This window comes from Siphateles boraxobius, unplaced genomic scaffold, assembly GCF_051911475.1.
Source record: "Siphateles boraxobius isolate OS27281-9 unplaced genomic scaffold, OSU_SipBor_1 119, whole genome shotgun sequence".
Classification (NCBI taxonomy): domain Eukaryota; kingdom Metazoa; phylum Chordata; class Actinopteri; order Cypriniformes; family Leuciscidae; genus Siphateles; species Siphateles boraxobius.
Genome location: NW_027508721.1, coordinates 2,637,501 through 2,650,333, shown reverse-complemented (window position 1 = coordinate 2,650,333; position 12,833 = coordinate 2,637,501). Strand labels below are relative to the sequence as shown.

Here is a 12,833-nt window from a genome sequence, read left to right as displayed (position 1 = left end):
TTTGATTTCTTTCAAAGTTCCCAGAATGTTTTTTTTTCTTATTAACAAAATATAGGCTACATTCATAAAAATAAAGGTTACCTATTGGCATTAGTTCCATGAAGAACCTTGGAATCTTTCCATTCCGCACAACGTCCTTGAAAAGGTTCTTTAGATTTTTAAAATGTTCTTCACACTAAGAAAAATGGTTATTTGAAGGAACTGATGGTCTGCAGGTTCTTTGGGAAACCAAAAATTGTTCCCACCTTTTGAAACCTTTATTTTTTTTGAGTGAATTACATCAAATTAAATCAAAGCATGAGCTTTATAGCTGGTGAACTTTAACAAGGCAACTGTCTTAAATAATTGTGACGTTTTTTGCTGTTTGGTTTCGATTGTTTTGGCATTCTAAGAACCGGATTGCTTTGTTAGAGCTTTAGCCTGCTTGACAATCCCTGGGGGGAAGAGAGGGGGGAAGAGATCGCGGCCAAGGCCAGCAGCCAGCGGACACAAACTGAACTTGAACCGCAGATGAGGATATATGGCTAACGGGCTCCGTAACCTCTAAATACATGGCTTGAGGGTAGCTGTAAACAGGCCACTCGTGAGGTTAAAAACGAAAGCTGAAGTTGCTCACTGTGGCGGAGAGATGTGTGGTCACTCATTCGTGACATGGACACCGGTGGTCCCCCAAGATACCAGCGTTAAGGGCCCCCTTTCTCTTTCCCTCCTCTTTCGTTTTGATTCGTGTTGCAGCCAGCGTACAAGCCGCAAACAACAGCATCATTTGAATAGTCTGCAACACATTTACTTCATTATGAATTAGCATTTTCAGTGTGCAAGACATAATTTTTAATTTATTTATTTTTTAATAATCATCAAATGGGCCTATTTATGAATTATTTATGAAAAATCAGCGTATATATATCTTTAATTTGTAAGAACATATTTTTTGAAAACCGAAAATTGCAATGGCTTTACCAAAACCAAGCTGCCAATCACATATTATGCACCCTGAAAATGCAATTGTGATCTCTCTCTCTCCTGTTCCTCGCTCGCTCGCTTCTTTCTTTCTTTCTCTCCCTCTCATCGATGAATAAACCCGCAAAACTCAAATATGCGCGCACCCACCCACCCTTACACGCACACGCACGTCTATGTGATTGTGAAATGACATCTATTGGCACGGCGAATGAAACGGTGGATTATATGTATACACATTTCAGAAGCTAGAACGAATCACGTTTCCTCGCTGCCACAATATCTCAACACAATCCGCGGGGTAAAACGATTACACCGAAAATGTCAAACGGTGCAAGCCTTAAGACTGGACTGTGCCAAGAACCTGCGAGACTATTAGGAAAGAAACTCCACTGACGTTGCAGAGACAGGAAGAAGATTTTAGGATGTTTTAAACTCATAGGCTACGTATCGTTCTCATGAATATTAATAAGACTTTGGAGGTTTTAATGATCATAAAAAGTGTGAACTCTCGTACAATGTATGTTACAATATTTAACACCTGGTGCAGTAAATTATATGTTGCAGTTGTTATTAGGCCACTAGTTGGTCGTATAAATTGGTTAAAGTTTTACCCTAAATTGACACGAGCGATGAATGCGTATAGTCATATACCCTACTATATTCATTTTGCTAAAGATTTCTAACAGTGTTTTATCTGTTTTTATTTAAACACGAATTAAATGCTTATTTTAAATACGAATACATTTTCATTGTCTATCGAAAAAATGACTAATTCAGTCTTATTTAGGAGTGAAGCATTGAAAGTTTGCTTAGATTTATTTTATTTTATTTTTTTTTTGCTGAAATTTCTGAAGTGTCACAGAGTTTCCCTTGGTTGTTTGGTGTCGCTCGTTTAAAAAAAAAGTATTATTTTATTATTACAATTTTACATTTTGCGTAAAGTATGCAAAAATTCCTTATTAGAAAATAAAATAAATAATAGGCTACTAATCAGGCAGTGAGGCGTTAATTACTAATAGGTTATGCTATGCTACATGATAAATTTCAGTAAACTATGACAAAATATTATGAATTAATATGATGTAGGCTACATAGTCTAGACTAGTTTATGAACAAATGCCGAATTAAAAAAAAACATCTCTTTAAAACTTTTTTAATCCAGGAAACCTAAACGTTTATAGGCTACTGCACTTTATTTGTTTAAACGTATAAGCCTACAAAATAAATTATTTTAAAAATGTAAACATCTATGCTTTTATTTCCAAATGCTGCATGCATTTATTTTCGAAAACAATGCATTTACCCTGCATGAATGAAGGTAGTCCCTTACTTGTTTCTTTCTTTCGTTCGTTCTTTTTTTTTCTTGGGTGTTTTTGTTAAAGCACGCCTGATGTCACGTCGCTTTGCTGGCGTTTGGTTTAATCGTAGCGGCCGATAGCGGATCGTAATGGAGCAGCGTCTCTAATCGGGTTTATTTTCTGGATGGGGGAGCATGAATGTCTTTCAGCCGCTCTCGCCATTTCTAAACGGAACCTGCCTCGAAATCAATCAAAGCTGTAGGAACACTTCGATTTATAAGCCAGCAGTATTTGCTGAAGAAATGGGAGACAAGTCTGGGTCAGATCACATCTGAATAGCTTGTTTCGTTTAATCCTTACTGCAGCCTTATTTCTCTACGCTCTTATAGCCTATACTCAAACAAACATATATCACACTTAAACACATGCTTGCTCAATGCAATATTAATGTATAGCCATAACTATATAGCCTAAGTAACTGTAAATCAGTGCTTAACTGGTAACTGGTTGCAGCTGAAAAAGTTTCCACCTTTTCTAGCTAAAGTATTAGAAATTCAACATAAACTGATCTAAAAGTTATGCATATTTAAAAACGTAAGGCCTTCCACGGGAAGAGTCATTTCATACTCAACTTTCAAATGTGTTTGTCTGATGTATTTCACTGTGTGTTTCTTTTGTAGAAGGACACAGATGTGATGCTGTTTATAAAACAGGGGATTAAGCAATTTTTTTGTTAAATAATTATACATTTGATCATAAAAAAGTTTGCACACCCAATTTTTAATGTACATCTTTAAAATCGATCGAGCTAGTTGATTACATGACTTTGTGACTTAAGTTTTTAAATAATAAACTGTAATTGAACGACAGAAGGAGAAAGAGAAAAGGAAACTGAAGCAAAAAGGAACGAAATAGAAAAGAAGTAAAATGAAACTGAAATCAGACTTATACAGACCTCTCAGAGGTCAAATCACTCAGTAAAGGAACTTCATTAAAAAGCAGCTCACTGCCTTGAGAGAATGAAAATGACACATAGCTGGGTATTAATTTTCTTTTAGCTGAACTTATATATAGCTATGAGGACACAAGGCCAGTTAGGTTCTTTTGATATTGCCTGCCCGGATGTATTTAAGATCCATTACCCTGTAGCTCGGATTAACAGATCCCCCAGTCCCTTTGTGTGTGTAAATGTATGTTTGTGTGTTCCCCTTCTGAAGCAATCAGTATGTTAATATGACAGATTGACTGGATTACCACAAAGACTTCTGCACTGAAATGATGATAAGATAAAGAATTCTAATGAATATATATATATGTATATATATAGCCTATATACAGTACAAGAATGAAAGAAAATTGGTATCCAAAAGTCTAAGCCCATCACGGAGGTCCAGCCCAACACCCACTGTGCAAAGAAAGACTCCACTACAATTATAGACAAAATACAAAAACAAACTTGAGTGAGGAGGTTATGTGCAATTCTCTAGGTGACCACCAGGGGCACATATATTATAGAGAGGAGAGGAAGATACTGCATAATAAATCATAACCTTCAGGTCAAAGACACGCGCGCGCACACGCCAGGTTGGGAAAGCAACACCTTTTGCCTGCTATGTGACAGCTTCTGTATTTAAGGAAGATATGATTTGCTCAGTGTCCTTTTATTGCTGTCTGTGTCCACAGGGCATGGAGGGGTGAATCAGCTGGGTGGGGTGTTTGTAAACGGGCGGCCCTTGCCTGACGTGGTGAGGCAGAGGATAGTGGAGTTGGCTCATCAGGGCGTACGTCCATGTGACATCTCCCGCCAGCTCCGGGTCAGCCACGGCTGCGTCAGCAAGATACTGGGCAGGTGAGTTCTGCTTATCATAAGAAAATGTCAAACAGAAGCATGTATATATATATAATAGTACCAAAAATACCATGGTACTAACATATTTTCCTAGAGATTCTTTTATAGTACTTTGCATGTAACATTTTATAAAAGAAAAATGTATAGCCATCATTCAGTATCATAGCACCACAGTATGTGTGTGATTTCTGTTGGTCCTATATATTCATGCTGTTTCTATATCACATTTAAACATTGACAAATACACTACCATTAAAAAGTTCGGGGTCAGTATGATTTGTTTTTGAAAGATGTTCATTGTTTTGTTCAGCAAGGACACATTAAATTGATCAATTGTGACAGTAAAGACATTTATAATGATGCAAAATATTTCTTCCGAATAAACGCTGTTCTTTTGAACTGTATATTCCTCAAACAATCCTGAAATAATCACTCTTTCTAGAAAAATACTAGGCAGCACAACCGTTTTCAACATTGATAATAATAAGCAATGTTTCTTGAGCATCAAAAAGATAATGGAAAATAATCTATTATTATGCTGTTTTACTGTATTTTTGATCAAATAAATGCAGCCTTGATGAGCATAAGAGACTTAAACAAACAGTATGTAGCACTTTATGAAACTCACTTCTCAAACTGTAAACATATTAGCATTTGAGCTGTACAATATTATATAAGAGTGGATGAGTTTTGCAACTATAAGGGAACATGTGACTAGACATGCTATAGAGCTCTCGTGTGTCAGTATAGGGATGAATAGACAGTTTCTTGAGATATTATGTGATTATTTCATATAACAATGTATTGGTGAATATTAATATGGATTAGTTCCCACAGACAGAGTTTGCCTAGTCCCAGACCGAAGAGGATTTTGAATGGAGAATCTCCATTGCCTGTGCTATTTTATCCAGAACTAGGCTTAATCATTGCCTGGGAGACCAGCTTAATGTCCTCTATTGCATTCAAACAGTGGAGCCAGTGTCTGTTTGTAGTCTTGCCTTTAAATGCTTTCCAACCCTCCTTCCATTCAATTTATACGTAATCCATAATAAATATCAATTTCTAAAATATCCATACACTGATGAATGCTGGCCGTACGGCTGATATTCCCTCTGCTGTTGGTTCAACTTGAGACTGACTCAGCGCTTCCTTTCAAAGGAGACACGTTTAAATTCAGTAATTCTGAAATCTCGCACCGAAGCCAAAGTCAAAGCGCCGTCTTTTCTTTCCGTCTTTCTGGGACAAAAAAGAAAAGATTCATCACATTTTACATTTGCATCAAAATGACACTGGGCACCATACGTCTCCCGAGGAGGGAGGGATGGCTGGAAGGACAGAAAAAAGGGAGAGAGAGAGGAGGAAAGAGAGAAGGAGAGGGAGGAAGGGGTTAAGGGGGAGGACAGAATTTGAATGGATAAAGGTGTGGATTAGTGCTAGAGCCTTTAGCTATATCAAAAAAATGTGTTTCGCATTGTTCTCCTTTGCCTCAACCCTCTTCCCCCAGCCCCGGTCCAACTCACTCAACCGTTACTGGAGCGCTCTCTCTCTTTCTGCGTGTGTGTGGTAATATCTTCCCTCCCTCTTAATGCTCAGGCAGAAAACACACTAATATGTGGGCTGCAAGTGAGGTTTGAGTAAATAAGGCGTATGACTAACTCGGCTCTCTTGTAATGAGGGAATTTTCTGCATGCTCATTTTGGTGAACTTTTCATGGCTGTGCTGTATGCTTTATGTTTGTGTGTGGGCATTAACTAAATCTAGCAATGCAAGATGAAGCAGAGCACCTAAAACCCCCTTTACCTTGGTAAAATTACTGTAATGCATAGCCGGGATGCTTCATAAAACACTAGAAAGAGCAATATATGAGACACCAATGTTCAGTAATAGTAATAATAATTACCGTTATTTTCTATAGCGCCTTCAAAGCACTGTACAAAAACAATTAAAACAGCAAAGATACAACACACAAAGAGACATAATACACAATAAAATAAAAATAAAAAAACAATAAACATAAATGACGATAAATCATTTAAAATTGTATTAATGTTAATAATCTAAAATCACATTCGTTTAATCATCAGATTTTCAATACATTTTCAAATGGTTAATAGATGCTTTTAATATTATTATTAATAAATAATATCATATATCACTAATATCATAATATACACTACGGTTCAAAAGTTTGAGGTAAGATTTTTTTATTTGAAATAAATTAATACTTTTATTGAGCAAGGATTGAACAAAAGAGAGTTCAACCATTTACAATGTTACAAAAGATTTCTATTTCAAATAAATACTTTGTTTTGAACTTTCTATTCATCAACGAATTAGAGTTCCCACAAAAATATTAAGCAGCACAACTGTTTTCAGCATTTATAATAATAAGAAATGTTAACCTAATAAGCATATTAGAATATCATAATAATAATGCATTAATATGAACAATTTAAATAATGATTATTCACCAAATTATCTAATTTTCAATATATTTTAATATTTTCGATTAATATTAATGTATTAATATTAAAAATATGTAATAATTGATTAAAATTACTAATTTAAACCAATGATTATTCCACCATTATTTGCTTAAAGGGATAGTTCAAATTCTGTCATTAATTACTCAATCCCCTTGCTGTTCCAAACCAGTAAGACTTTCGTTTATCTTCGGAACAAAAATGAAGATCTTTTTGATGAAATCTGAGAGCTTTTTGTCCCTCTGTTGACAGTCTACGCAACCACCACTGTGATGCTTCAAAAAGTTATTAAAGTTCGTAAAACTAATCCATAAGAACTGAGCGGTTTAGTCCAAAATTTCTCATGAGACTCGATCGCTTAGGCTTCTATTCACATAAACATTAATCAACTCACACAACTGTTGTGGTAAACAGAAGCTCAAGCATGGTTGCTTGACGTGCAAGAACCAATGATCTTCATTCTTGTGCGTTACTCAGCACGTTCGAGCTTCCACAAGAGGCTTGTTCTCGCACGTCAAGCAGGTTCGGTTGTGCTTCTGTTTATGTTCGCTGATCAATGTTTATATGTGAATAAAAGCCTAAATTCAATCTGTTAATTTCTAAATTCAAATCATATAAACCGATCGTATCTCTCCAGAAAAATTTGGACTAAACCGCTCAATTCACACGGATTACTTTTACGATCTCTTTATGGACTTTGTGGGAAGTGGTTGTTGCGTAGCTGTCAATGGAGGGACAGAAGCTCATAGATTTCATCAAAAAGATCTTCATTTGTGTTTCCAAGATGAACTAGGTCTTAAGGGTTTGGAGCGACACTTTATTTGGGTGAACTATCCCTTTAAATATAGGCTGTTTACGCTAACCATAGATGCATTAATATATAATGACCGGACACAGGTGTGTATTTATCTGCATGGCTTTGATGTCTCATCCAATCAGAATTTCAGAATTCCTGTGTGTGGATTCCATGGCTTAAATATAAGGTTTAAAAAAAAAGAAAAGAAAGGTGTTGTTCTCGGTGTCTGTGTTACTAGTAACCTACTGTGCGCTGACCGCAAGTCATTATAGACCTACAATGCCAGATAAGCACATGTTCTCTCTCTCTGTTTATCTTGCCTGGTGAAATACAACTCTCTATCTATTTGCTCCACAGGTACTATGAGACAGGCAGTATCAGACCAGGGGTGATCGGAGGCTCCAAACCAAAGGTTGCTACACCCAAAGTCGTCGACAAAATCGCTGATTACAAACGCCAAAACCCCACCATGTTTGCCTGGGAGATCCGTGACAGACTGCTGGCAGAGAGAGTGTGTGACAATGACAGCGTGCCCAGTGTCAGCTCAATCAACAGGTGTGTGTGTGCACCGTTAAAATATTTTCATTATTATCCATTCAACTATCACAAAAATGTCTGTTTAACTGTCAATTTTGAATTTCTTCATCAGTAATTTAATTACCTTTGATTTCCTTCAAATGATTGGGTTGAAATTGTTTAAAGTGTGTTTTTCCGAATATGTTTTTGCCATTGCTTCACTTTCCTAACATGCATAAAGCATGTTTGTGAACATATATTCCTGTTCAAAACTTTGGGGTCAGTAAAATTAGCTTTTTTTGAGGAAATTAATACTTTTATTGAGCAAGGATGCATTCAATTGAATAAAATTAACAGTAAATCCATTTATAATGCTACAAAAAATATATATATTTCAAATAAATGCTGTTCTTTTAAACTTTATATTCATCAAAGAACCCTGAAAAAAAGTCATCACATTTTCCACAAAAATATTTAGCAGCACAACTGTTTTCAACGTGGATTATAATAAGAAATGTTTCTTGAGCACCAATTTAGCATATCAAAAATTATTTATTAGGGATCATGTGACACTGAAGACTGGAGTAATGCTGCTGAAAATTCAGCTTTGCATCACGGGAACAAATTATATTTTAAAATATAATCAAATAGATAACAAATATTTTAAATGTTAATAATATTTTACAATATTACTGGTTATTGTTTACAATATTACTGTGTTTTTTATCAAATAAATGCAGCCTTGTTGAGCATAAGACTTCTTTCAAAAACATTTAATAATTTCTTACTGACCCCAATGTACATTACAACCATTACATTTTTGTGAAACAGTTGATCACTGTAGAAAAGGGATAGAGCAATAAATGGAGAAGAGATAGAAAGAAAGAATGGGGATAGAGAAAAACAATAGGACTGACTGAGTTAGTGGAGTAAAAAGACACATATTCATGAGTAGTGTCCAGCTCACTGATTCAACAGCATGTGTACAATGACAATCTTTCTCTGAGAGAGAGAGAGAGAGAGAGAGAGAGAGAGAGGTGGGGGGGGGGGGGGGGGGGGGTGCTTTGCTTGAGCAGCCATGCAGGAAGTGTGAGACTCTGCTGCCATGTCAGCCTGCATGAGCCACTTCACACACACACACACACACACACACACACACACACACACACACACACACACACACACACACACACACACACACACACACACACACACACACACACACACACACACACACACATCACGTGCTTGCATACTTATATTAAAGCATATACAGTAACCACACACCCCTACACATGGCGCCTTAAATGGTAAACCTCAAACACACCATAATGTCTAATTCTTCTTTGCCGCAGGATAATTCGCACTAAAGTCCAGCAACCACCTGGCCAATCAGGAGCTATCTCTGCCCATAACTTAGGTAAGAGTCAACGTCACATTTACTTTTGTTATATTTCAAATTCCTCACAATGTTTAACTTCAGTCCTTGGTAGGATTGAAACATATTTTGATTTAAAAAAAAAATGGAAATGTAGCTTCTGGAAAAAAAAAAAAAACATTAAAATTTTTGACTTTTTTTGATTTTTCAAAATACTTTTATTCTGCAGGGATGCATTCACTTGATTAAAAGTGACAGTAAATACATTTAGAATGTTATAAAATAATCCTGAAAAAAAAATGCATCACAGTTTCCGAAAAAAATATGTTTTCAACATTATCAACATTCATCATTCATCAATTTTCAGAATTCATCATTAAAAATCCCCAAACTTTTTAACAGTTTGCAGTTAGAAATCAATAAAATGAATTTGGATGGCATAGACAATATGGTAAAATAAAGAGAAAATTGAGACATTGTTGAAACACCAGAGGAGATGCATGTGAGATCATGTGAGAAGAAATCTGAGAATCAAACAACCTATTAGCAAAAGTATCAATTTACTCTCTATTTAATTTAATTAATTCCCTGAAGGTTTCACCATACCAGTAACCCTATGAAACGTATCTAGGCAGTGTCGTATACCAATGCCATAGACATTGAGGGGGACTGAGATTTGAGATTTTGAAACATTTACATTTAGATATACTCAATCTTCAATGTTTGATTACATCCTTGAATCCCTGAGACTCAAAATGCCGCCTCCAAAAACCAAAGGGGAATCACTAAAAATCGTCTGAAACCAGTTTAAGAGGAAAACTCCCGTCGGCAGTTAATAAACTATTGAACTGTGTTTGTCTCACTGTCAGTAATCTTCATAATCGCACACCTCCGCTTAATCTAAATTAATTTCACACGCACAACGCTCGCCAGTTCTCTGTCTCCTTCAGATTATGATGATAAATAGTTCTCATACTCAGGCGTAAAATTGAAATTTAGGGATTTTAAATATAAAGCGCTCGCTTCGGGTTTCCATTCCTTGACGTGAGGAGGGAAAAAAGTGCAAAAGAATAAGAGAATCAGATAATTGAAACGATAAATCAGGGGTAAAAAATGGATGGATATGCATTCATTACATTTTCCACCTGGTTAGCAAACGAGAGCGGCGGGCGAGCAAAGGCGTTTATCTTTTCTCCGAGCGATTTGTTTTTCTTTTTTTCCCACCTTCTCCATTTTAGCACAGTCTGTTGGGATGTGGGATTAGCCTCATCTCTACACCTTAGTGTCCCCTTGGGGCCACTGTACTGTCACTCAGGCTGTACGTCAGCTGACAGGAAGTGAGATAAAGAGGAGAGAGAGAGAGAGAGAGAATGAAGGGTTGACAGAGAGAAGACTTTGTGGCCTCGTCCCTTACTGCCAAGACCTCACAGACAGCCAGACATGTGGAAAAGCTGTTAGCTTGTTAGCATCTTATCCTTGGGCGGCAGCACGCTGCTAGAATAGAGTGACAGCAGTTTTTGGTGAAAGGTCTTTAACAGGGAAAACACTGGGCCAAGATCTACGAGAGGAAAAACAAACCTCAAAAACATACTACACATCAACAAAAGACAATGGGCTGAGAGCTTTAACTAGGCAGAGGCTAGAATCACATAAAACCCAATTCTGTCCGGAGATATATACACAGATACACACTTTCACATTCCATGCATTACCTGGAAATCCAACCTATGATTAAAATGGACTAAAAATGGACGATGATACTGCAGGTTACACCAGTTCATTACAAAATATTAAATGGATAATAGTTCATAAAAATTCTGAGCGATTTATGTATAAGGGTTGATGACATGATGCTAATTTTCTTTTTGAACTAATGATATATTTTCATTTAAATTTTGGATTTATTTTTGGGGCATAAAGTAAAAAGGTTAGAGAGGTACTGTCCTGCTATTATAACAAATAAAAAAAAACATTTATATGTGTACAAATATTCAAAGTGTAAGCATTTTAAACTAGATTTTTGAAGAAAATTTCTTTATCACAGTATATTATTTCCAATGTGAATGTCCTGTCAGTGCAATGAGCAGCACTTTGTTTTGGGACATTTGTGGTCTTCATAACCTCTCTGTAACTTTCTAGCCTCTACAGTGGCAGTGACCCAGGTATCCTCAGTAACCAGTGACACTGCAGGCTCCTCCTACTCTATCAGTGGAATTCTGGGAATTAGCTCACCTGCCGATGCAAGCAAGCGGAAGAGAGATGAAAGTAAGTCGATGTGTGCGCTTTGTTTTCGGGAACAGAAAATCTACTCTAAACTTAGCTTAAAGTGTTCTTCATGCTGCTGCACCGAGGGAGTTTATTTCATGCAGGACACTAATAAGACATTATGTATACCAGCAATTACAGAAGAAAAAATTCAATTACACCATGTATTCATTCTTTCTTTCTTTCTCTTTCTTTCTTTCTTTCTTTCTTTCTTTCTTTCTTTCTTTCTTTCTTTCTTTCTTTCTTTCTTTCTTACTTATGCTCAACATCATCTTAATGCACAAACACACACACACACACACATACACAAGCACAAACAGAGCACAGATGGAAGTTGCTGAACATTGACAGATGCATCAGAGTAGGTAGGGGATTGGACACCGCTGGCACGTCTTAGATAAACATCTCTATCCAGGGGAGGCACAGTGTGTGCATGTGGATGTGCATGTGTGTGTGTGTTTGCACACATGTGTCTATTAAAAAGCCATTGCTTGGCAGACCCCTGCAGTACATGAGGGAACTCCAGATGTCACCCACATTCTCTCACACACAATATGACTTATGAAATACCAGACATCAACAATAGAAGATTCCTTTCTATTTAGTACACTTTAATTTAGCTGTTTTGCAATAATTTATATGTAAATATGTAGATCAAACGTTTTGACAAATGAGATATATATATATATATATATATATATATATATATATTATTTAATATAATACAATAATACTCCAGGTTAAATTAAGCAACTGCATAAACTATAGATGCAATGCAACTTTGTAAGCTGACTACTGGCTTAGCTGAACACACACACACACACACACACACACACACACACACACACACACACACACACACACACACACACACACACACACACACACACACACATCAACGTTCATCCAAGCTCCAATTAGGCCGACGTCTGCCACTTTAATTAATGCAACACATCACATCCAGCAGGGAGGGAGGGGCGACTAAATGAATTTGTGTGTTTAATTGACGTGGTGAAACTGCGGGTGGTCAGTGCTGTGATGTTTTGCAGTGTGTGTGAGTGTGTCTTGACGCTTGCTGCGAGGGGCGTTCTTATGGTCCTGATTTTGTGAAATTGAGAAAGAATATGGACAAAAAATGTGATTTACAGTTCTTTTACAAATCGATTGGACCCATCTCTCAATATTTTGGTCACTTTTTCAAACCTCTTCACACACTCAGCACAACAGCAGTCTATGTGGGCTAAACTGTGGATTATTTATCATTGCTTTGGCACAAAATGCATTC

General features: G+C 36.6%; 1 protein-coding gene across 4 annotated transcripts in view; it reads left to right on the top strand.

The window, feature by feature from the left end:
• Positions 1-12,833, top strand: part of pax5 (paired box 5) — a 48,812-nt gene that overhangs the window by 5,103 nt on the left and 30,876 nt on the right. For all 4 annotated transcript variants that reach the window (XM_077204191.1, XM_077204170.1, XM_077204199.1 and 1 more), the window contains exons 2-5: positions 3,945-4,110; positions 7,747-7,944; positions 9,261-9,325; positions 11,423-11,548. In XM_077204191.1, coding sequence (XP_077060306.1) covers positions 3,945-4,110; positions 7,747-7,944; positions 9,261-9,325; positions 11,423-11,548 — 555 coding nt within the window. The remainder of the gene's footprint in view (positions 1-3,944; positions 4,111-7,746; positions 7,945-9,260; positions 9,326-11,422; positions 11,549-12,833) is intronic.